The sequence below is a fragment of the Cyclopterus lumpus genome, chromosome 10, assembly GCF_009769545.1.
Source record: "Cyclopterus lumpus isolate fCycLum1 chromosome 10, fCycLum1.pri, whole genome shotgun sequence".
NCBI classification, from domain to species: domain Eukaryota; kingdom Metazoa; phylum Chordata; class Actinopteri; order Perciformes; family Cyclopteridae; genus Cyclopterus; species Cyclopterus lumpus.
In genome coordinates, this window is record NC_046975.1 from 15,081,979 (window position 1) to 15,106,433 (window position 24,455).

The 24,455-nt window shown below is 41.5% G+C and overlaps 1 protein-coding gene across 3 annotated transcripts in view; it reads left to right on the forward strand.

Moving 5' to 3' along the window:
- The window catches only part of ccdc88b (coiled-coil domain containing 88B), a 41,606-nt gene that overhangs the window by 13,336 nt on the left and 3,815 nt on the right, over positions 1 to 24,455 (forward strand). For all 3 annotated transcript variants that reach the window (XM_034544038.1, XM_034544039.1, XM_034544040.1), the window contains 17 exons: positions 1,625 to 1,771; positions 1,995 to 2,175; positions 2,358 to 2,473; positions 2,764 to 2,832; positions 3,141 to 3,836; positions 4,221 to 4,400; positions 6,198 to 6,538; positions 6,789 to 6,948; positions 7,706 to 8,104; positions 9,722 to 9,883; positions 10,526 to 10,803; positions 10,997 to 11,140; positions 14,008 to 14,194; positions 16,704 to 16,849; positions 20,390 to 20,497; positions 21,954 to 22,105; positions 24,020 to 24,364. In XM_034544038.1, coding sequence (XP_034399929.1) covers positions 1,625 to 1,771; positions 1,995 to 2,175; positions 2,358 to 2,473; positions 2,764 to 2,832; positions 3,141 to 3,836; positions 4,221 to 4,400; positions 6,198 to 6,538; positions 6,789 to 6,948; positions 7,706 to 8,104; positions 9,722 to 9,883; positions 10,526 to 10,803; positions 10,997 to 11,140; positions 14,008 to 14,194; positions 16,704 to 16,849; positions 20,390 to 20,497; positions 21,954 to 22,105; positions 24,020 to 24,364 — 3,811 coding nt within the window. The remainder of the gene's footprint in view (positions 1 to 1,624; positions 1,772 to 1,994; positions 2,176 to 2,357; positions 2,474 to 2,763; positions 2,833 to 3,140; positions 3,837 to 4,220; positions 4,401 to 6,197; positions 6,539 to 6,788; positions 6,949 to 7,705; positions 8,105 to 9,721; positions 9,884 to 10,525; positions 10,804 to 10,996; positions 11,141 to 14,007; positions 14,195 to 16,703; positions 16,850 to 20,389; positions 20,498 to 21,953; positions 22,106 to 24,019; positions 24,365 to 24,455) is intronic.

Below are 24,455 nucleotides of genomic sequence, written 5' to 3' on the forward strand. Positions count from 1 at the left end.
GACCTGTCTCTCTCCTTCCCTTCCTCTCCAAAACTCTAGAGCGAGCTATCTTTAACCAAGTCTCCTCCTTTCTTCACTGTAACAACCTTCTAGACCCCCACCAGTCTGGATTCAAGACAGGCCACTCAACAGAGACTGCCCTCCTTGCTGTCTCTGAGCAGCTTCACACTGCTAGAGCAGCCTCTCTCTCCTCTGTCCTCATCCTTCTAGACCTTTCCGCTGCCTTTGACACAGTGAACCACCAGATCCTCTTGTCCTCCCTCCAGGACCTGGGTATCTCAGGCACCGCGCTCTCACTCTTCTCATCCTATCTCACCGACCGCTCTTACCGGGTAACCTGGAGAGGATCTGTGTCTGAGCCTTGTCCTCTGACTACCGGGGTCCCTCAAGGTTCAGTCCTTGGTCCTCTTCTCTTCTCTCTGTACACCAATTCTCTTGGCTCTGTCATTCGCTCGCATGGCTTCACCTACCACAGCTATGCTGACGACACCCAACTGATCCTCTCGTTTCCCCAATCTGAAGCACGGGTAGCAGCACGAATCTCTGCCTGTCTGACTGACATCTCTCAGTGGATGTCCGCACACCACCTGAAAATTAACCCGGACAAGACTGAACTTCTCCTCCTTCCAGGAAAAGGCTCTCCCACCCACGACCTATCTATTAACTTCAACGACTCAGTGCTGGTTCCGACTCCGACTGCCAGGAACCTCGGAGTGACGCTCGACAGTCAACTCTCCCTGACTTCCAACATTGCCGCAATAACACGCTCCTGTAGGTACATGCTGTACAACATCAGGAGAATCCGACCCCTTCTCACTCAGAAGGCGGCACAGGTTCTGGTCCAGGCTCTGGTCATCTCACGGCTGGACTATTGCAACTCCCTCTTGGCAGGTCTTCCTGCTAATGCCATTCGACCTCTACAGCTCATCCAGAATGCAGCTGCTCGACTGGTCTTCAACCGACCGAAATTTACCCACACTACTCCGCTCCTCCGCGACCTTCACTGGTTACCGGTGGCCGCCCGCATCCGCTTCAAAACACTGGTACTTGCGTACCGTGCTGCGAACAGATCGGGTCCGGTCTACATCCAGGACATGGTCAAACCGTACACCCCAGCCCGTTCACTTCGCTCGGCTTCTGCCAATCTGCTTGTAGCTCCTTCACTTCGAGCTAAATCACGACTGTTTGCTGTGCTGGCTCCTCATTGGTGGAACGAGCTCCCCATTGACATCAGGACAGCAGAAAGTCTCTACATCTTCCGTCGCAAACTAAAAACACATCTTTTTCGACTATACCTTGAATAGGTAGCACTTAAATGCCGTAGTAGCACTTAAATGTCCCTTACCGATAGCACTTTAGTAGCACTTAAATGGCACTTACGGATAGTACTTTGTAGTTTGACTTTATTGAAGAAATTGTACTTGCTTGATTCTTGTTGTTCTGAGTTTGGACTCACGGTTTAATGCACTTATTGTAAGTCGCTTTGGATAAAAGCGTCAGCTAAATGACATGTAATGTAATGTAATGTAAGGTCTGACTGACATGACGACCTCACTATATATTGTACATCATGTTTATATGACAACATTCAGTCTCATGCCTCCTGTCTGTCTGTGCATGGCAGGAGCAGCAGCAGCTGTGTGCAGCACTGCAGGAGACCAAAGTTCTTCTGGAAGAACAGCTAGCCGACGCACGAGCGCGCTGCTCCTCAATAAGGGAGCTGGAGAGGGACAATCTTCTGCTGCGTCATAGAATCATCGACGTGGAAGCGGTCAGTGTAATTCAATGACTGTGTTTTCTGTCTATGTTTTGTCTAAATACATATGTTACTGGCTGTATTTGTGTGTGTATGCATGTGTGCAGTAATAGGTTAAGAAATGCCACTCCTTCTCAAAATCTTGGTCCGTGTTTGCACATGTACATCGTATGGAAAAGGAGAAGCATTTCATGATGAATTTATGCGTGTGTGTGTGTGTGTGTATGTGTGTGTTTAGGAGCGGGACACCGAGAGGCAGCGGGTTGATGAGCTGCTGGAGATGAACATGAGTCTGGAGGCAGACCTGAGGCACAGCAGCAGCAGCTGCAGCAGAGGCGTTCCTGCTCCGGTCGCTGCAGGTCACGGACGTTTCTTCCAATCAGAGCTGGACTCTGACGAAGAGCTAAGTGACCTGATTGGTGAGAGCACCTGCCTCTCTGCACCTTGTTATTTAAGACATTTTAATTAACTGATAAGAGAAAATAGGTTGAGGTAATACTTATCAATAAAAAATAATCGAGGGAATCTCTTCATATATACATTTCTCTTTTCCTCTCTTTTCTCCTGCTTTATTCTTTATTTATTTCTCCCTCTCTCTCAGATCAGAAGCCGCTGAGTGTGGAGGTGGGCGAGGCTTCGACGCTGATGCTGCTCGGAGCGGAGCAGGAGAACGCAGAGCTGAGGAGACGACTGGAGGAGTTGCAGGCCCAGCAAGAGGTCAGGGTTCAGGGGTTTAAGGGTGATAACTGGCAGAAATGATCAATACAAGTTTACTGGTGCTCTATGCTATGTAAAGTAAATAATAGAGATTTAACATGTCTGTAATGTGCTTTATAATTGGTAGAACAAACCATTTGAGGCAAGAATCTGTAATGAAAATACCAGTAGACCCACCTTTCAAGTCTACCAGGCATCACCAGAGTCAGACATGAAGCTTGTCGCTATCTGAGTAAATGAAATGCAGGAAGCAACAAATGGAGTTAAACATCTATCTCCTTTTGCTTCAGGCTGATTCTCCAGATGCAAAAGATGAGCTGGCTTGCATGGAGACGGAGCATCAGAACACACTCAGAGAGGTGAGATGAAAGGGACATTCAAGTTGAATTCAACAGAAACCTGACTAAAATAGTTTCTGGGACACTGCTTTGTCAGACATGTCAGACATGTATATGTATATGCACACACACACACACACACACACACACACACACACACACACACACACACACACACACACACACACACACACACACACACACATACACACACACACACACACACACACACACACAATGCATTCAAGTTCAGTCATGTTCAATACACGGCAGTAGTACCCAAAATGCAGGAGATTTCACTCCCATTATAAACTCCTATTTACTTTCAGTTTCAAAACATGAAGAATGAAAATGCCACTTTGAGGCAGCGCCTTGAACAGCTGGTGACCAAACTGCAACAAATAGAAGACGAGAGGAAGGAGGAAGAAGTGAAGAAGCCAGACCAAAAGGAGGAGGAGAAGGTGGATAGAGGAGTCCAGGGCTCTGAATCCTGCAGAGGAGAGGGTGAAGGAAGGGTGAGGATGATGGGGGTGAGAGAGAGAAGAGGAGAAAACATTGTAACCCAGAGGGAAGCAGGAGTTGGGGAAGAGATTCTCCATATTGATGGAGAAAAAGAAGAACTATGCGATGAGGAGGTTGAGTCCAAAAGGAGAGGAGAAGCAGAGGGAGGACAGAAAGAGAAGGAGAACGAAATACAAACAAAGAAAGAACGGACTGCTATAGTAACAAGCTCAGAGATCCAAAATCCCCCCAAAAGTCTAGAAGACGATACAGAGACCACAGCTGCAGACCAGGCTGTTTGTTCCCTGTCTGGTGCTGATGTGGTGTTTCTGACAAACCGGCTCCAGGAGGCCCATGAGGAGGCTGACCGACATGCGATCGTGGCCCAGGACCTGCGCTCCAAGCTGGGGAAGCAGAGCAAGAAAACCTGGGAGGCTGAGCAGAGGCTGGTGGTCCTGGAGGCCGAGATGCAGCGCCTGAAGAAAGCTGCCGAGAGTCTGGGAGATGCCCGCAGACAGATAGAGGTACGTATGGATGGATGGATGGATGGGGGATAGATAGATGGGGGAATGGGGTTTGTGTGGGTGCAGGAAAAAGTGCTAATATATATATATATGTATGTTAAGATTATGGATATTTGGATATTTGGTAGGTTTGATGGATGAATTAAAGATATATTGTGTTTAATAATGTTGAGGCAAGGGTTGATATTTAGGTACAATTTCCCACAAGAATTCAAAAGATAGCTCCATGGCATCATTTCAGCATTTATAAAGTTGTTGATTTAAAGAGGACCCATAAAGTGAAAGCCTCACCATCCATTGTTTTTTAAAATGGATAGACATGTATACAGGCGTCTTTATTAATAGATAGTTGCCCGGCTCAATATCCTCCCATCGTGTTCTTAGGTTCTTCAGTCTGAGGGTCTGATTATGGAGGAAGAGCTGTGCCGCCTGCGGAGCCAAGCTGCGCTTCACGGGATGCAGACCACGGTCATCGCCACCCTGGAGGGAGAGCGGGCCACACTGGAGAGAGACAGGGACACACTACGCAGCACTATGGACGCCCTGCGCAGCGCCCAGCGCAAGGTTGAAGAGTGCACACGCACAAACACACAAACACACAAACACACGATGCAGCTGTGACACCAAACATTTTCATGACCATGGCAGATGTCATTTTACTTCAGAGGAGCTGGATGAATGGCAGGGAAATACATGTAGAAACGTGCAAACCAAATTAAAGGGACAGAGTTTTTGTGACACAAACTGTATTACATTTTGTATAGCTGCTCTTATTGCTCTTTAGATACTTATATTAAATACATTACTTTAGAAAGGGGCAACAGTATTGTGTTTTATCTTGTACTTATATCTTGCATATATATATAATTACTTACTATGTATATATATGTATATACATACATGTATATCAAAATATATATTATTGCATGGAGAAACTGTCATGGAGTTGGATTTGGATTTGACAGCATGAAGTGAAACTGATGATTCAAGCTGAGAATGAAATTATTTTTTTGTACACCCAGTATCGCGAGAGTGAGTCTGTTTTGAACTGGAGATTTTCATAATGATATGAAACATACTCATATATCACAGTTGTTGGCCCAATTTATTTAGTGCATTTCCCTACATGTAGGTTCAATGAAAAAACTAACTCTGGATGTAGACTTCTTTGAGATCTTTTGAAAAAAAAGGATTTAGAATTATATGTTTAGTGTGCTATTTTCAGTAAAATAAAGACTAAAGGGAAGCTAGATCCAGAGAAGAGCAATGCTAAGTCAGCGTTAAAGAAATACCATGAAAGGGATTTGTGAATACCTCCCATTCAGAGAGAGTTGTACTTAATCCTCCTTCTGATGTTGAAATAGGCAACTATTTCCTGCCCTTTTTTTACTAAAGAGAAGATCCACTCTTTATTGTAGAAGTTGTGTACTGTACTGTTTCTACTGTCCAAAATGTTCCAATTAATTCTGCCATGACGTCATCCCAGTATTCCTTACATTTCTAAACAACAATTATCACTTAATGCGTAAACATTTTCCTGTCTTTCTTTGGCAGATTTTCGAGTTTTTGGGCACTTTCCTTCCACCTGTAGATCAGTGGAATAATGTTAAACTATTGACAGGAATATTGACAGTACTTAATACGTGTCTACTTTTCCAAAAGTAATATAATAATATAATAAGAGTATTTTTTGGACCGCAAAATTGCGTCTTTTACCTGAGTAAATGATCTGAATTTATCTTCCACCATTGTGCATAAGATGAACAAAAGGGAGTCTGCTCCCTAAAGCTACTAGAGGTAAAACAAAAAAATGAAAAGAAACTCCACAGGGTGCCTTTCAATAATTTCTAACAAAGCATTTCCACAAGTTACATCAGGAAGGAGAATCTAGACCATGCATTGAAAAGTCTAAAAAGGGTTTTTATTGATTGGCTACTGACGTCAAGATGCTCCACATCTCAAAAGATATTTTGTGCCCACAGATGTAAAACCTTACATATTTTTGAGAATCTTTTTTCAATATAATTTTGAAGGTTTTGTTTTCTATTTGTTGGCTGGTTTATTTGTCCTGTATTTGGTGCATCTCTTGTCTCATTTATTACATAGTTTTTAAATTGTGTGGCTGAGAATTGTCCTGAGCTACACTAAAGTCCTCTTGGAGCCTGTATTTCTGTGTTAGTGGTATGATTATTGTATCTGTCATAAGTTGTCTATTGTGACATGTCTGATTTGTGTTTTATTAATTGCCACTGTGCATGTCTGAACAAACTAGTTTCACTTCTGGGCATTATTAAATGTCTCTAATCTAATGTGGCCAGTAAGAATCAAATAACAATAATCATATTTTCTCTCTTTTTCCAGAGTGGCCAGCTGGAGCTCTCCTCTCAGACTCTCAGGGCAGAGGTGGAACGACAAGGTCGGAGTTTGGAGACTTCTCGTCGTCGGGAAGAGGAGCTGGAGGCAGAGCTCCGTGAGGCAACTGTGGAGGCCGAATCTCTGGCCCGGGCACGAGACCAGGCGTTGCAGGAGGCGTCAAGGCTGGAGCAGGAGAAGGAGCTGTGTCAGTCGGAGCTGGACAGCCAACGGAAGGAGGGGAGGCAGAGAGAGAGAGAGGCAGCGAGGCTGAGGCAGCAGCTGGAGAGCACAACCCTGGCCCTGGAGCACAGCAACCAGAGAGCTCGAGCCCTGGACGCTGAACACAGGTACTCACACACACACACACACACACACACACACACACACACACACACACACTCCTGTTCACACAGTCCTGTTCACACACTTAACCCCGATCACAAGCTGAGGTACGCAATTAACTTTACAAGGCATCAGAGAGAGCTACTTGGCTGCACCATGCATTTATCTTTAATGTCAACTCTATCTTCATTCAACCTGTGTCTGACCCGTGCGTGCTGTGTGTGTGTGTGTGTGTGTGTGTGTGTGTGTGCGCAGATGTGTGTGTCAGCAGCTGTCTGAATCTAAGGAGCTCTGCACTGATCTGCAGGACCTTGAGAAGGAGTTCAGCACTCGATTAACCAGCATGGAGGAGGGTAAACAGCAGCTGCAGGAGCAGTATGCAGATGCTCAGGCCAAGATTAATTCACTGTCTCAGGTTTGTGTGTGTGTGGAAGCTGTGACGTGGTAATTTAGTCACTGACTGTGGAGATGTAGCTGCGGGTGAACTCACCTACACTTTCTCACTTTATCTAGACAGCAGAAATTATTATATATAGTTATTAATGTACATTTATAGTAATAGCCCATCCATGTCCTGCATAATAATGCAATGTGTTCTTACAGGAAAAGAGACACAAGTCAGTATTCTCAAAGAATGCAAGTTTCATACCAAATTTGCTATATTTGTCTGTTTGCTGTTGATGGACATTATTGTCCCTGAATGGAAAGCACATGCGAAATAGAGAATCTGCTCACATGTTGGAAGAAAAAAACACTATTTTCTGATGATAATCCCAAATTACATACATGCAAAATACTGTGGCGCAACTCTACATCTGTCAGTGATTAATAAATGTCCAAAAAGCACACTCCCTTTAAAAAGAATTGATTTTGAGGGAAAACATTTAGTTTGTTTTATTGATACCTGGCAGGCAGTGAATACTCTCCTGTTAGTATATATTAATGTATTGTTTACTAACTGCTAACTTTATACCATGAACATGAAATAGTTCTTACTGTATAGAATTAGTATGCAGTATGTAAATAGGCAACAACTATAGTATTACAGTGATTATATAAAGATTGGTTCTTTTAGGAATGTATCGACTAATAAACTTAATCATGTAGAGATTTGTACTTTTGATTTGTCTAATCTCTGAGCGCTGCGTTGCCTCTTAATTCTCTCTTATCAGGACCTATGCAATGAACAGGAACGTTCCCAGAAACTGTCCACTGAAGTCGAACGTCTGTGCCAGAAACTACAAAAAGCTGAGGCGGAACTACAGACGGCAACCAGTTCTCTCAACCAATCAGAGGAGAGAATAGAGTTGCTCTGCCAGAGCCTGATGAAAAGTGAATCTCTTCTCCAGTTTGAAAAGAGAAGAGGAAGTGTGGAGGTGGACACTACGTCCAATTCAAATTCAGACTCCTCAGACAAAGCACATATTTCTCAGACACACACCCAGGAGACATTACATCTGGATCAATCCCCTGCAGCTGGCAAAGGTCGTGACCTTTCCTTGATCCATAATTATGCCACTGGAGAGACAGAGAGGCAGCTGAGTGAGCGGTTGATAGAGCTGGAAAGAGAGGTGTGTATCTATGTTTGAATATATGTTTGTGAGTGATATGAGTGGGAGCCTTTGTATCTGATTGTCTGGCTGTCGGGTTCGGTGCAGCTCCCGTGTGATGGAGATGATCTATATTATGTTGAAATTCCTGCTCTAGGGATGCTTGACGACTACCAATTCACAGTAGGCCGCCACTTCCACGAGTGCAGCACTTTATTTCCAGGACTACCGCTTTATCTCTGCTCATCAGTTTATATAATGTGGCCTTGGCTACTGTTAATCTTCCTTATCTCTTCTGCTGCTCTCTCTCACTCTCACTCTCAAACACACGTAGATATGCACATAAATTCTAACATCAAGCTGTAAGGAGATTACAAGTATAAAAAAGTTCAAAAGTATTATTAGACAAATGGACTGAAAGTATTAAAAGTAGAAGTACGCTCCGTGATTGATTTACTATTAGATTATTAATAAGGCACATTGTAGTGGTGTAGCTGCTCAAGGTCTATAATTAGTTAGTTTAGTCCAGTGGTTCCCAACCTGGGGGTCGGTCTCCACCTAAGGGGTCACAATATACATCTGTGGGCAATAAGAGGTGAAAGAAGAACAAGGATAATATTTATTTTTGTGTGTGAAATATTAGTATTGAATATATTTTTATCCTGTATCTTTTTATCTGAGAACTTTAGACGTAAATGTTTCTTCAACGGAACAACTCATTTGAAACGTGACCACCAGTAACGGCTTTTTCTGTAAGAGGTCACACGCTAAAAAACACTGAATCTTAAACAATGTATATACAATTGTATTTTATAACCTCTTCATATGTAAAATCTTAAACTAAAATATAACTAATAACTGTCGCTTCCAAATAACTTAAGTAGAGTAAAAAACATATTATTTTGCTCTGAAATTTTGTGGATTAAAAGTAGAAAGTACCTTAAAAAAAAAAAGTAGCAATCCCCGGTGTAGCAGTATGATTCAGTCAGGTGCTGGTAGGAAATGTGTAAGAATTGTAAATGAAATAAAAAGCGCTGCTTCACACCAAAACTGAGCTCCAGACCCTCCAGATGACTCACACATGAAGTGTGTTGTTGCTGTGCCAGGACTTGAATTTGTTTTTCAAAAATTCAATTTAAATTCACAATAATTAGTGGGTGTAGAGCCGAGTTCTGGTTGTGCCTCAAGCTCATCTTTGTTTTGCATAAAAACACCAGATTTTCTCCAGCAATTTAGCAAAATACGACATTTACTATTCATTCGGAAGATATCAATCATATTGCCCAATCGACACACTTCAAGCAAATAACAAATATGTGTGTTCAGATTTTCTGATTGGATCACAAAAACTCTGGTAGAATATATTGTTTATAAACAACATATGTGGACTCCTAATGTATCTTTGATATATTGCACATTTCTGAATAAGCACAAGATTAATGTTCATCTATGTATAGATTGACTCAAATATCATTAAGCTGCTAAACCTGATGCTGTGAAAGGTCAGCTGCAAATGAGGTTCAAATAATATGGATATTATGAGGAGCTCGTGACGTCAAAAGTAGCACAGCCCCCGACGCAGCTGCCTCTGCACATGGCTGTGGACGCTCTCTCAATATGAATGTTTGTGTCCCTCAGAAAGCGGTGGTAGTTGCCGAACAAGAGGCGTTGCTGTCGCGGCTGTCTCAGTCCCAGGAGGCAGGTGAGCACCTAAAGGTGCAGCTGGAGGCTCTGCGCCGGCACTCCCTCAGCCTGCAGGAGTCCTGCACCAGGCTACAGACACTCAACACCCAGCTACAGGTGACCAAACACACAGATAGAGAACGCCAATGTGGCTGAAATTATTTACTCAAATTGGGATTAAAGGAGCATATTGGACTATCAAATGTTTACTAATTTGTTGGTTTACCTAAATTAAGGCTAATGGTGACATTTTGATCATTAGACCCTTGCATTGAATTTTGAATTTTGAGAAAGAATTACATTATTTGACTATTAGACTCCTTTATTTAGGGAGACACCATATTCTTTGCTTTGCTGGTGGCGGGGCTCTGTTTATGACAGTGTCTGTTAGTCTGTTGTTTGGTCTCAATATGAAATGTGGATTCAGATCTTCATGAAATGTGGTCCCGATATTCATGTCCCAATTATCCTGTGTGTTTAATTAGCAAATATAAGCATGCTAACACATTAAACTAAACTGGACATACATGCTAAACATGTTAAAACACTGACCTTATAATTTAGATCAAACTGCTGCTGTGTTAGCCTCGGCTGTAGACTGCAGATTTCAGTTGTATGCTCGACATTGTACCTGGATTATTTTTTCCCGACAAGACGTCCTTCTTGAAAATGACCTCAATGAGCAAAAAAGGTTTTCATAGTATTTGCGGTTTCTGATGTCGGCAAACATTTGATTTCTTTGTTTTAAAACACACTCAGGTGGAGCAAGCATCCCTAAGCTCCCAGCATGCAGCAGTGCTGGCGCGCTGCAGTGAGAGCGAGGCCCGGTGTGCGGCTCTGGAGGCCGAGTCCAAGGTGTGGTCGCGGGAGCGTGAGGAGTCGGTGGCCAGGATGGAGGCTCTGAGGCGGGACCACGATCGGATGACTGCTCTGCAGCAGCGGCAGGAGGTGGAGCTGGAGGAGCTGCTGGACAAACACTCTCAGATGAGGAGCAACAACCGCAACCTGGAGGCTCAGCACAGGGAGCTGGAGGCCAGGTACAAACACACACTGACTGCATTCAATTAGATCCTAATTTATTTATTTCAATCCTTGTGAGGACTTTTAGTTCCCCCAAGAACAAAAATATACACACAAATCCAATAAAACAACCTTTGAAAAAACACCCTCTCTCTTTCTGTCATACCTTTTAAGACATAATTGTTTTTACGTTGTGTTTGTAATCTCAAGATACAAGGAGCTGCTGGACGGTAAATCCCAGCTGGATGAGAGAGAGCTGGAGATGAAGATGGAGAGAAAGGAGATGGAAGCAGAGGCCCAGAGGAGACTTGAGAGAGAACGAGAGCTGGAGAGGCTGAAAGAAAACAACGAGAGGTAACAAATTCACTTACCAATCAGTATCATGTCGATCATCCTTTCACTCCTCTCCTCACACCGCATGCATGTTGCCTTGACTATCAAGAATGTATTTTTATTTAGTTTGACCTCTTTTTCTTGTCTTGATCATGTGTATTTAAGCCTGATTACATCTTATCTAGGGGTGGTGGGTACTGTATATAAAGATGATGATCATCATTATTATGAGATACTTGTGTACTATAATTAGTCATAATCATTGTAATAATGACGTGATTGATTACTCTGACGAGGGGGTTATCAAGCTGGAAAAAGGATGGCCTCCTCCAGGTTGACAGATGAAACATGACCAAAATTATTATCATTAATAACATCAACGGTCCATGCAATTAAACATTTTCTTAGACCTGTTCAATACATCTAATGTTCTAGCTGAATTAGGTAGAATATATATATATATATATATAAATATATTAATTGACCCCCAAAAAATGTATCAGCAACAATTTTGAAAAAAGTGGCTTTAGTCAGTATTTTCATAATCATAACGTATGAACTTTTAAAAAACAAAAAACTACGTGACAATGATGGGGATTGTGATGAACTTACACTTCATAGTGAGTTTCAGCTCATTGTTTAGTATTCCAGCAGCAACTTTACTGTTCTGGTTCACTGAATGCAGCACGCAGCCGTTTTCATTAATATAAACTCTAAATCCCACTGTACACCACCTGCTCAGCACCAAACAGCAGACATGTCTAGATAGGGACGAGCTAATGGACGTAGTGGAGAATTCAGCAGCTGAAGAACAAGGTATTTCCCTGAGGAGTTGGTGGAGACAAGCTATTATTGGACTTACACTAATCAGGAATACGACTCAATATGAATGATAATGTTGCTTAGTAACTGCGGGATAATGTATAAATATGCAACGGTTTGCTAACTCTGTGTGTTAACCTTATTAACTGGATTTTTGGAACAGGGACTGGTGGTCCCAGTTGCCCCAAAAGTCTAAATGATTTTAGACCAATTGCTCTCACATCAATTTGAATGAAAACTTTGGAAAAACTGGTAAGGTCAGAAATGTTAAGGAAAACTGAGCAATCACTTGATCCCATGCAGTTTCCTTATAGGCCACACAGAGGAGTAGAAGATGCCACAGTCACTTTGTTTAATTTACTTTTTAAACACTTGAAGAGAAATTAATCTCATGTCAGAGTTCTATTTGTAGATTTCTCCTCTGGTTTAACACAATTCAACCCCATAATTTAACCAGTCGGCTTTTAGAACAATTTGACTTAAGTCACAATCTTGTGGGTTGGATTCTTGACTTTTTAACTAGGACACAAAGAGTGAGGGTCAATGGAATTCTGTCGGACCAAGTTTGCTCCACCACTGGCCAAATAGGACAATTTTAAAGTATGCAGATGATTCTGTTGTTGGTCGGCTCCAGGGCAATGAGACCAGCCACGGACCAGTCATCCACGACTTGGTGAAGTGGTGTGAGGAGTCCTATCTTAAATTAAACATATCTAAAACCAAAGACATGATAATAGATTTTTAGAAAACATGAAGTCATATCCATTAAGGGTCAGACAGTGGAATGTGTGCAATCTTACAAATATCTTGAGACAATTATTGACCCAAAAATGAATTTTAAAGCAAACTGTGAAGCCGTGTACAAAAAGGGGCACCAGCGTTTGTTTTGTTTGAGGAAACTCAAATTTCCACTTTGACAAAACCACGATGACCTTATTTTATCGTGCTTTTATTGAATCAATTTTACCTTTTTCTTTGGTGTCATGGTTTGGAAATCGTTAAAGAACAGAAACTCTCTGCATCAGATTGTGAAATGGTCTAGCAGGCTGATTGGTGAGTCACAGCTGAGCCCAGAGTCCCTGAACACCAGACAGTTACAACGGATAACCGGCTCCATCTTAAAGGACGACTCCCACCCGTTGCACAGGCACTTTCAGCTTCTCCCTTCTAGATGGAGGTATTTTAATACCACGGTGTAGAACAAAGCCGTATAAAAACAGTTTTGTTCCAGCAGCCATCATTCAGGTGAACAAATTAGAATTATAACAGTGCACTGATTTGTGGCTTTGTGTACTTTTATCATCATGTCTGTCTTATTGTGTTGATTGTAATGTGTGTCGAGATGAATGCCTCACTTTCCATTGCAAACCAAGTATACCTACGGCTACAAATATAGTAACCTGAACCTGATTAATTTGGGGGTTTGGACCATTGGTTGGACAAAACAAAGACATTTGATGAGGTCACCACGGAGTCATTGTTTTACTATTTGTTTGCATTTTATATAAGAAACGTTTCATCAAATAATGAATAATGCATGAATAATGACTGAATCATTCATTGTCTCTCTAAAGGAAAGAATATGGATAGCAACTGATTTGTTTAATGCTGAGCTATGCTGCACACTGGTTCGGTTTGAACTTAGCATAAAAAGTTTCTCTCCAAAACACTTTGAATCCACATTGGGAGTATTAAATGTTGTTATATGTTATTATATGTTTAATTACTAAATATGCCAACATTTCCCCCACAGTGATCATTAAGAGTTTCATCTATTCTCACTTTAGTTCTTATTACAACATAAAACAAAGGGATCTGCCTGAGCTCTATTTTTTTTAAGCAATGGTCTATAACCACTGCCTGACCCCGTAATGTGTTCTTCAACCATTTTGTCTGAGATGATATCAGATTTATTTGTTGGTTGTTTTCTGGCTCTGTAATCATAATATAATGAGCTTCAGGTAAAGAGCACTTACCAAACAAATGATACACAACACATGTACAACACATGTACAGCATAACAGTGACAGCGGTGAGTAAAGCCCGTCTGTGTGTCGGTGTTTTAGGCTGCAGGCGCAGCAGAAGGAGGGGTTGGCGTCCCAGGTGGAGCTGCTGGCTCAGGGCTCAGTGCTGAGGGCCGAGCTGAGCAACTCCCAGCTGGAGCGGACGCGACTGGAGGGGGAACTCAGTGGCCTGAGGGAAACCAACCAGAGCCTGGACCTCAGCAGCGCCCGCCTCACCAGCCAGTACCAGGTATTGACCTGAAACACAGAAATGTATTTACACAGCTGCAGATACACACAGGTGATCTGCATTCAAGCTGCCAGCCGACCATTGACATGCAAAAAAGGGATTTAGTGCTTCACACACAATCATTACCGTCTATATATACAATAATATATTTAGTCAAAGCATTATTAGGCAATTAGACAAAATATATTAACACTGAACTGCAGGTTTTAGAGAGTATTTTGCATAGTTGTGGTCATTGAGGAACAGATATTGTATTACCAGCGGGGAACAGTGACCGGCTGATTTCTAATGCTTGATATAAAAATATTATTTCAGATTGACATGTCAGAAAAATAATCTATTAGTCCAAACATAAACTGAATACCAAGTAGTTCATGAAGAAGAGAAGCATCTTTGCCTCCAGCTTTACTCTTCTGTGTAATGCTGTCAAACGGGCGCTGAATATTGAAAATGTTCTTCAACTAATAAAGTCTCTTTCGTTTGAGGGGTGAAATAGGTGGAAATTGACTTCCTGTAAAAGGTTTAAGAAGTCAACAAGCATATGTTACATTATGCTGCTTCATCCAGCCGCTCATGAACCCTGAATAAAAAGCTAGTACAGAAGAAGCAGATACACAAAAGAAAGCAGGACTCAAGACATACGTGGACCAGCCAGTTTTGTGAATCATTGTCAGTTGACAATAGCAATACCAACCTTTAAAAGAATAGTTGGACATTTGGGGAAAATACAGGTAAGAGGGATACCATTCTCATGTTTGTATTGTAAATATTTAGCTGGAGTCAGGTCAGCTTAGTTTAGCATGAGGGGAAACAGCCTGGCTCTGTCTGAGTGTAAAAAAGATCAAACATGTGGCGTACACTTTTGTCTGGGTCTGAGCAGGTTACCAGGCAACCAGCAGAGACTGCAGGCCGTTACTGCACCTGGTGAAGCAATAGTTCAGCATATAATCATCTATAACACATCAAATAGCCAGTTTTAGCTTTAGAGGTGCTGGTAGGTGGATGTCTTTACATTTGGACAGAACGAGGCTGGCTGTTTCCATCTGCTTTCTGTCTTTGTGCTAAGCTAATTGCTAATCATAGCACCACAACCACGCAACTTTACAGGTGAGTAGTTGAGAGCAAAATGAAGGCAGAGTTTGAAGATGTGGTCAGACCAAGGGCAAGGGGTAGGAATTAATTCCCCCCCCCCGCACCTCCATTTTACGCCCCTGGCCTGATTTGGCAGTGTGGGGGAAAAGTCACGATGATTCGTTTTTCTTCATATTTCTATATACATTTATGCAGCATAAATATGCATACATATACATACTTATGTTCTTGACTTTATGCAGTACCTTATTTAAATTGTTTCTGAATATATTCATAGTATTCACAAAACACAAAGGAAAATTCCTTGTAAGTGAAAACCCACTTGGCAATAAACTGTATTCTGATTGAGATTCATGCTAAAAAAAAACAAAATTAAACATGCAGAATCCACATACATTTTCAAGGCATCACCCAAACTTTCCACTAATTACATTATATCTCTTGGTTCATTTTCAGCCTTATTTCTTACCAGATCATTTCTTTGTCAACTCAGGTTAAACCATCTCAGCATTCAAAACCACCTCACTGGAGGCCTTATTCAGCCCCCCACCGATATAGTCGTTAGGTTTTAATCCTGGAAATCAGACACCCGGGCTTCTCATAGTGTTTCAGTGGAGAGGTGGCAACGCTGCTGTTTGATCAAAAGGAAAGGTTAAGTTTGGAGCCTGTTTGGTCTGGTTGCAGCAGCTGTGCTAATTGTTGATGCTACCGGTGATTGAACAGGACTGCGGCTACGAAAGGCAAAAATAATTGGAAATTATTATTATAAATTACAAATAGGAAATTGGAAATTGTGAAAGATGTTTGTGTGAAGGTGCAGTCGTAACTTCTTGTAAGACTTAAAATGTTCGAAACTTAGACGTGTAATTAGAAGTTAAGAAGGATCGCCTGTTTTTAACTTCTTTCACTGCAAAGTAATTCCCTTCACTCGTGCTCTTGTGTGTTAGATTTTGATGAATCTTCAGCTTCGTAGAGCAGCTGAGTGAAATATTTGGTAATTTGTGAGACTCTTTCAGTCAGTCAGTGCTGCTGAGCTCTCTGACCTCTCGCTTCACAGTTTTGTCAGGTTTCATTAAACAAGTTTGCAGGTTTTTTTTACCATTGCCCCAGCTATTCATTCACCGTGTATTGGATCTTTTTGTATCTCTTTCAGTTGCCTTTGACATCTTAACACACTATGAAAGTCTTTCAAACTTTTTTCAAAGATGTAAAATTCAATACAGCTGACTACTTTTCAACTATTTGAAAATTGTTTGGATATTTCTGCAGATCCATTGTGTGTTTTCTCTCTTCTACATTTGCTATTATTCTCTACATTGATGGCGATCTGTGCCCTAAAACACACATACAAAAACTAAATATTTGTATCTTCCCAACCCTTTTATTTTGATTGACATTTTTGATCTTATGTGTGTAGCTGTTGATTCAACTCAAGGGGAACATGGAGGAGGAGAACCGGCACTTAGCAGAGCAGAACCAGAGTCTGCTGAAGGAGAACCGGGCCTTACTGGAGCAGAGCCTGGAGCGCCGAGATCAGCACTACTCACAGCAGAGGGAATACCAGTCAGTAAACACACACACACACACACACACACACACACACGCACACACACACACACACACACACACACACACACACACACACACACACACACACACACACACACACACACACACACACACACATCCCACACACACACCCCCCACACACACAGTCCAGATCATTAGTTTTGTTTGTAATTACTGACAACACAGAATTACTGAAAACAGAAGCATATTGACGTAGAAATCAGATTCCTCACAAAAAAACCCATTTAAAGCTGTTGTTCAAATGAAACTTAAGTAATGTGTGTTACAGAAAACACTATTTGTTAACATTGTAAGGAGTAACAGTCTGTCTTCATATCCAGGACAGAAACACACTTGTTTAAAGGTTTGAGACTGCAAGACAACACAGTCCAACAACAGTCAGCAGTAATCCTTTTAAATGACTAACAACCAGTATGTTAGTGGTGACAGATTAATCCAGAACTAATAGGGAGCATGCAGTGCTGGTTTCACCTTTTACAGTAAGTATAATGAGCCACATTTCTCCCTATCTCATTTTTTTGCAGCTCAATTTTAAGCTTCCTTCTGAAAAGATCTGTTTTATTCACAAAGGTTTCACTTTTTTTCTGAAATAAGTGAGACAAAATGTAACTGTAAACGTTGCACATTTGAGTTAATTAGCCTATCACGCAGTCACCTTTAATGCTGGAGTCAGCAATTCGGGAGAAGGGTTGATATTTTAACGAAACACCCAAACAAACAAAAACAATCGTCAGCATGTGCCCGGTTTACCATCCCTCTTGCTGCCTTTCTTTCATACTAGTCTGATTCACCGTATGTAGACTGTGGCTATACACCTGCCATTGGCTGGGTATTTCATGCAGCATTCTCCCCTTCTGCTATCTCCACTATCTATTTTGCAAGGGCATTGGTTAAAAGGAATACATTCAATTCGTTGTGTTTTTACCCCCCTATGTGGAGCCGGACCATTCTCCAGAACTGACAGTGCTGCGGAGGTCTGAATGCACGACTACCGATCCTGTGCATGAGCATGAACGCTGTGTTTCTGATTGGATGGAATAGTGTTATGTGGCTTAGTCCAAACCACTTTGTTCGTTTCCCATTTACAGAGCTAGGGCTGTGGATCATTATTGAGTGCAAACAGCGAGCACAGAAGAGATGTTGTCTGAATTTGATAAAAAGTGTATTAGATTAAAAATGTTTTACTCCCTATCAGCACAGTTGTCATAATATAAAAGAAAGAAATCACACTAAATTACAGAAAAACAAATCCTCATGGCATGCTGGGGTAATGGGATAAACAGGATACTTCAGTATTCAAGATGGAAGGATCTTGGGTTTGACTAACACAAGTTTATACATGTAACCTTTATTGTGGCATGATATCACTCCACACACAAACAGCATGAGTAATTAATATGTGATTCACACAAAATAGAGAAATATAGTAGTGTATTAAGAAGAATCCTAGGGTAGCCTTTATGTTGCTGAATACTAAAGTCCCCCTGTGGAGGTTTTGATCATAAGTATCTATATGAAGTGAGTGAGTGAGTATATACAGTATATGCATGGGCAAGAGCACACTAAATCACAATATTCCTGCCTACAGTTGCCATTATTGCACCAAGATGTAGCAATGCACCAGGAAAAGCCAAGAGGAAACTAACCAGCTGGAAAACATGGATTAAACCATTCCGGTTCCAAAATCAATAAAAAAAGGAATTGCATTTAACTCATTTTGGTTAGAAACAATAAACATAAACATAACTTCATCTAGAAGATAACATACACACAACACTTTCTTTAGTAAAGACAGATTGAAAGACACTTCACAGACATCTAGGCCTCGTGCCTTAGTCTCATCTTTATTTTCATTGTAGAAGCTACTGACAAAATATATTCAAGACCTTGGTAAATGCAAAAGACAGCTTAGATTGTTTACTTTACAAAATCCCTTTTTGCTGTGAGTGACGCAGTGCAAACGATGCAGTGACTTTGCCCTTCCAAACTTAATGTTGCAGGAAATGTTGGGAATTCAGTGGGCAAATATGTGAGGAGGCCTCATAAGCTTTCATGAAATGAATTGAACTGGCCTTCAAGAGTGCTTCATCAAACTAAACTTATTTAATACATTTGATACTGATCTACTGCCAGATAGATGCTTCGGTTTGTAGCTGATGCACGTACTGAGGATTTTAAAGAAAGGACAAATGACCAAAGCCAATGGCCACAATATTACATTGGAAAACATTCAGTAAACTGGACTTTCCATTCCATCCATTCCATCATCCGAACCGCTTATCCAATTTAGGGTTGCGGGACACTGGAGCCGATCCCAGCTGACATTGGACAAAGGCAGGTTACACCCTGGACAGGTCGCCAGTCCATCGGAGAGCACATATAGAGACAGATAACCATTCACACCTACGGCCAAGTTAGAGTCCAATTAACCTGAGCTGCATGTCTTTGGACTGTGGCTCCTAAAATGCTTAGAATAGGTTAAATGCAGAGGTGTATGTTCCAGCATGTATAAGACGATCCCATTAAAGTTTAAGTTTAATTTAGCATGGTAACATTTGAGAATGTGCGCTAAACACAAAGCACAGCTGGGACTGATGGGTCATTATCCTCGAATTATTTACAATATTTATCTCAAAACAACAAATGTGAAACTCATGGCGGCGCAAGAGAAGTCAGGGGATCATAAAAGTCAGTCGGATTCATCCTCTGGGGATCATGAATGTCTGCCTTGGCTAAAAACAACACATATAAGAGATTTTTGTGTTTGATAAATAAATAAGGCAACACAGCATCATAAAATGTAGCCTGTGTGTTCCTTGAAATACATATACTGCTTCTTGAAGATGTGTTTTTTGTTTTATAGCAATGTAGTCCTGCATGTATCGCAGGACTTCCTAACAGCTTTCCATAAGCATTCGTGTGAAAGTGTCAACTTTCTTTGTTAATTCTCTCAACTGTATTGTTTTTTTTATTAAATAGCATTTGAAGGTTTATCCAACAGTGGAGCAAAGCTGTGGGCTGACCGAACAATGGACCAGAAGACATTTGTACCGCTAGCATGAATAAGAATATACACAGGCCTCGATACTGACCTCTGCTCACCTCTATAACCTTCCTGATCTTTTCCGCTCATAGCTGTGTGTCAGTGACCAGAGGTCAACTCACATTTCCAGCAACTTTGTATTCAGTGTTTTTATTCTGCTCCGTTTTCTGTGCGGCACGCAGCCTATTCATCAACGTCCTTCTTTATGGCGCAGCTTGAACCCTGAACGCTCCCCAGCAGCCCATGAACATGAACATCCACACCAACAGTCTCTTTTCTGATCTGCTGGTGTAAAAAGAGTCCAGCTCAACCAGCACGGAAAGCTCCATTGCTGAGTTTCCAGGAACGGGCAGATTCTTCGACGTTACATACCCACTTTCAGGATAATCCCATCAACTTGCACGCATAATGAATGCATGAAATTAATCAGACTCTCCTCCTCAGCTGATACTTCATGTGTTTTTCTTCAGGGAGAAGCTGAGCGAGCTCCGTCGGGAGAAGCAGAAACTGGTGGAGAAGATTATGGATCAGTATAGAGTCCTCGAGCCCAGCATGCAACCTCCAGCCAGCAAAGCCAAGTACTGTGTATACAAATATAAATATATATACACACACCTACATCTGTGCATTTCTACAACACAATATCCCCGCAGAAGACAAGGGAAGGCAAATGTGTTAGTACAGCACATTTTATCCACATAGACAAGTCAAGTGCTCTCGGCAAAGAAAATAAATGCAGTGCTGTGCAAATGCAGTAGGACATTATAACATGAACATATACAAAACAATTTAAAGGAAGTACACAGATAAGTAGTTTAGTTCAAGTTCAAGGTCACAATGATGACATTTAATTTAGTTTCTTATGATTTTCTCCACCCCATTGGGTATGGACAATATATTAGTTACACCACGTCAACAGAGTCAACAAGTCGTGGTGCCATCAAAACCTAAACACAGGATTTCATTTGGATTATTTGTTTTCTAATTCATTGTTGCCATTTCAACATTTTCATTTCCCTGATGACAGTTGGCTGCCTCCATGCCAAAAAGACAAAATATGTCAATACTTTGTCCTTCAGTTTACTGTTTTCTTCTTCTCCACTCTCTGTGTTATGTTTTTGTTGGGCTCTGCGAGGTGGCAGTCTACCAAAGGTGTTGACCTTGAGCTAAAGGTTTTGGTTTGAGAGACACCGGATGTGTCATTGCCCCGTTTTGGTTTTTGTGTGGCGTTTTGCGCTCTCGAGATCTGCATATGTTATGTGCACAAGTAATTGTTAAAAGAGGGCTTCCTGTTTTTTAGGTTAGATGTTGAGGTTTTAGAGCGGGTAAAGTGCAATATATGTTTGTATAATCCTTTCGATAAAAAGCTTCTCGTATACAGTCTATATTCTTCATAACAGAAGGTTTTATTTTCCTATCATCGCTAAACCTCTGGTTTCTCGTAAGTGCATCATGATCCAATCTGTGAGGACGATTTCTGTTCCTCTTACCACACCATAAAAGAAGGAGGAAACCACTTGTGGTGCTCTCACGAAGGCTTGTTTCCAAAGATGCGTCCGTATGAGAAAATAAATTGGTAAACTGATTTCAGTTCATAAGTTGTTCAGCCTCAATTCGCAGAATTCATTCTGAGGAAGCGGCTTTCATTGGCCAGCTGGCAAACAGTTTGTACCACAAATGAAAAAATGTCATAATTAGGATTGTTTTGTACAAATTATCCAAGTCTCACAGAATTGCATTTTCTCCCTAGTTCTACAAATTAATATGGTAATGACATTTTAATTATAACATTTCCGAATAGATTTTCTTGACGTCATGGTACAAAGTGTATTCGTTGGCACAATAAATGACAGTTGGCTGGCACCCTCAGGGCCATTTCATTCTCATTTTGAAAACATGCAGCCCTTGTTACACTTTGCATTGTCCAAGGGTTTTCTGAAAAACCTTGGTGTTGTGCGTGAGTGTGCACACACTGACACACACTCCTAGCTCATCCCTCTTTGTAAATGGTCCCTGTCCTCTGTGTCCTCGTAGGAAATCTAACTGGATTGCGGACAGGATGAAGAAGCTAATCAAACCCCGGGGAGGAGGAAGAGGGGGACGCGCCCTCTTTACCGCCATGGGCAGTGTGGAAAACCTGGCCGACAGCACTGAATTTACATCAGACGCACACACACCTCAGCCTGGTGAGACCACACAGACACACACACGCACAGCCCAGCACACTAACTCTCTTTCTCTCTCTCGCACACAAACACCAGCCGACTGGTTTTAACAAAGATATGCTCACATGCTCACCCCATCAAGCGAGGCTACAGGCATGCATACAAATCATCTCATGACTACCAAGTGTGGTCGGCATTGATAGCACTCTCTTCTTGTTAGATCTCTCCCTATAGAGTGCCAAGGCTTTCTCTGCTAACCACATGTTGAAAGGAAAATATTCACAAGACTTCAGCCTCTTTTAATGCACCTTGACGGTGGAATGCATTTTATTTACTGGCTGAGAGACTGTCTGCAGACATTTTCAAAGCCAAACTTTAAGCTCAAACCTGAATCCATAATGTTTTCTCTCTGTTTGACATACTGTCAGTGTCCTCATTTTATTTAATTTTTCCTCGCATTGCATTTTCTATTACCCACCCTTAAACCCATCTCTCTAAACTGTGTGTGAGGCCTGGCTCTTTCCGTTCCTCAACAAGAGGACCGGTGGGTTTTATTGAGCCTGTTTCCTAGAAAGAGACTCGTCAATCTCTCATCTACACAGTGGAAGAAAGAGAAAATCTAAAGATGAAGCATGTAGCAAACACTGTATATCACAGTTGGAGATAATGTAAATCCCAGTTCAAATGCTCAAGATAAATTATATGTTTTGTAAGAAGACAGATTGTTGGAGCTAGCCAAGACATTGTTCACACCTTTCACACTTCCTATTTTATATCTTTGAAGTGACATCTGTCACAATTCAAACATTTCACCCTGAAACTAACCCGTTTTATGGTGAGTTAACTTGACCTTAACCACTGGCCTCAGGTTGCAGTTGGTGTAACAACTCTGAACAGACTGGGACACAGTGAGTTCTTCCAGCAGTTCTTTATCTCATTAAAGCAAGTCAGAATTTATGAATAATGTCAATTATCTAAATTTGATATAATCTACTGTTAAATAAATTAGGATTGCCTTTTGAAATATAAAGATCAGGCTTCTATCCATGTTAAGCTCTTAAATTAACTTTGTTTTAAATTCTCTCAAAAATGTACTTAATAAAATACGTATGCATTTGAATGAGGCACGTTTTTAAAGTAGCATTTTTAGCAATTTAAATTTGAGCATCATGAGTTTAATTGTTATTTGAAAGGCCTTATTGTCTAGGAAAAATAAGGCTAGGTTGCTACCTTTCAAATATATTCCTACATCCAATTACTTTCCAAAATATTTTTAATGCATCCCAGGAGGAATTGCAGTTGACAAATGCATAGATAAAAACTCAGCCTATGTGCTTGACGAAGCTACATTAATGTACTTTACAAAGCATGTTCCCTTTATTGTTTTTATACAACTTCGAATTGCTAAATAAGGGGTTTATAAATAAGCACTTTTTCATTTTACAGTGCTTTTCTACATCACATTCACAAACTCACAGAATGATGGTCGGCAGGGCTGTCAGGCTATCAGGAGAACATTGTCTGGGTTTAATGTGTTGCTCAAGGACACTACAACAAGTGGACAAGAGGGGCCAGGAATCAAACAACTAACCTTGTGATTAGTGACGGCCAAGCTCTCCCACCTGAGCCACAATTATTATATATCCCAAATTCATTTTGGTATCTTCCATCGTCAGGGTCCCTGGAACTGCATTTGCATTGAAAGAAAAGTTAAGTGCCTTCCTGGCTTGTGCTTTAAAGCGTCAGCAGATTTGTCCCACCTGGTGGCACACAGTAAATAATTTAGCACAGAAGAAGACAAATGTCGCAAACCATCAATGATTATAATCTTATCTCAGCATGAAGGAGCCGATCGTTTACTGATGTCAAAATGTTAACAGACAACCATGGTCTTTGTATGCACATCAACTTTGAATTGATTTCATATTGTTTCAGACCGCCGCAGTGCTCCAGTCTCTCCCTGTCCCATGAGAAAAGCTCCCTCCCAGACAGATCTGGACATCTCGGCTCCCGGGACTCCAACCACTCGCTCCGGCTCCGGCGTGCGTCGTAAGCTGGGATCCCGTCACGGCTGGGGGCTTGGGTTGGCAAGAGGAGGCTCTGGAGTCTCCCAATCCTTCAGCCCTGGTGACCACAGAACACCGCCTCGCCTGCGGCTATGCTCCAGCCAGAATAACTCTGCTGTCCTCTGGGAGGGACAAAGACGGCAGACAAATACACCCCAGGCAGCAGACGCACTGTTGAGCAGTCAGGAGAGCGTCGAAGAGGATGACGGCAGAGGTGAGGTGGAGAAAGTGTGACGAGGAGGATGCAGGATGTCTGTAGTGTTTGAAAAATGCCCACGCTAACAAGCCATTTAGTTAGTTTTTCC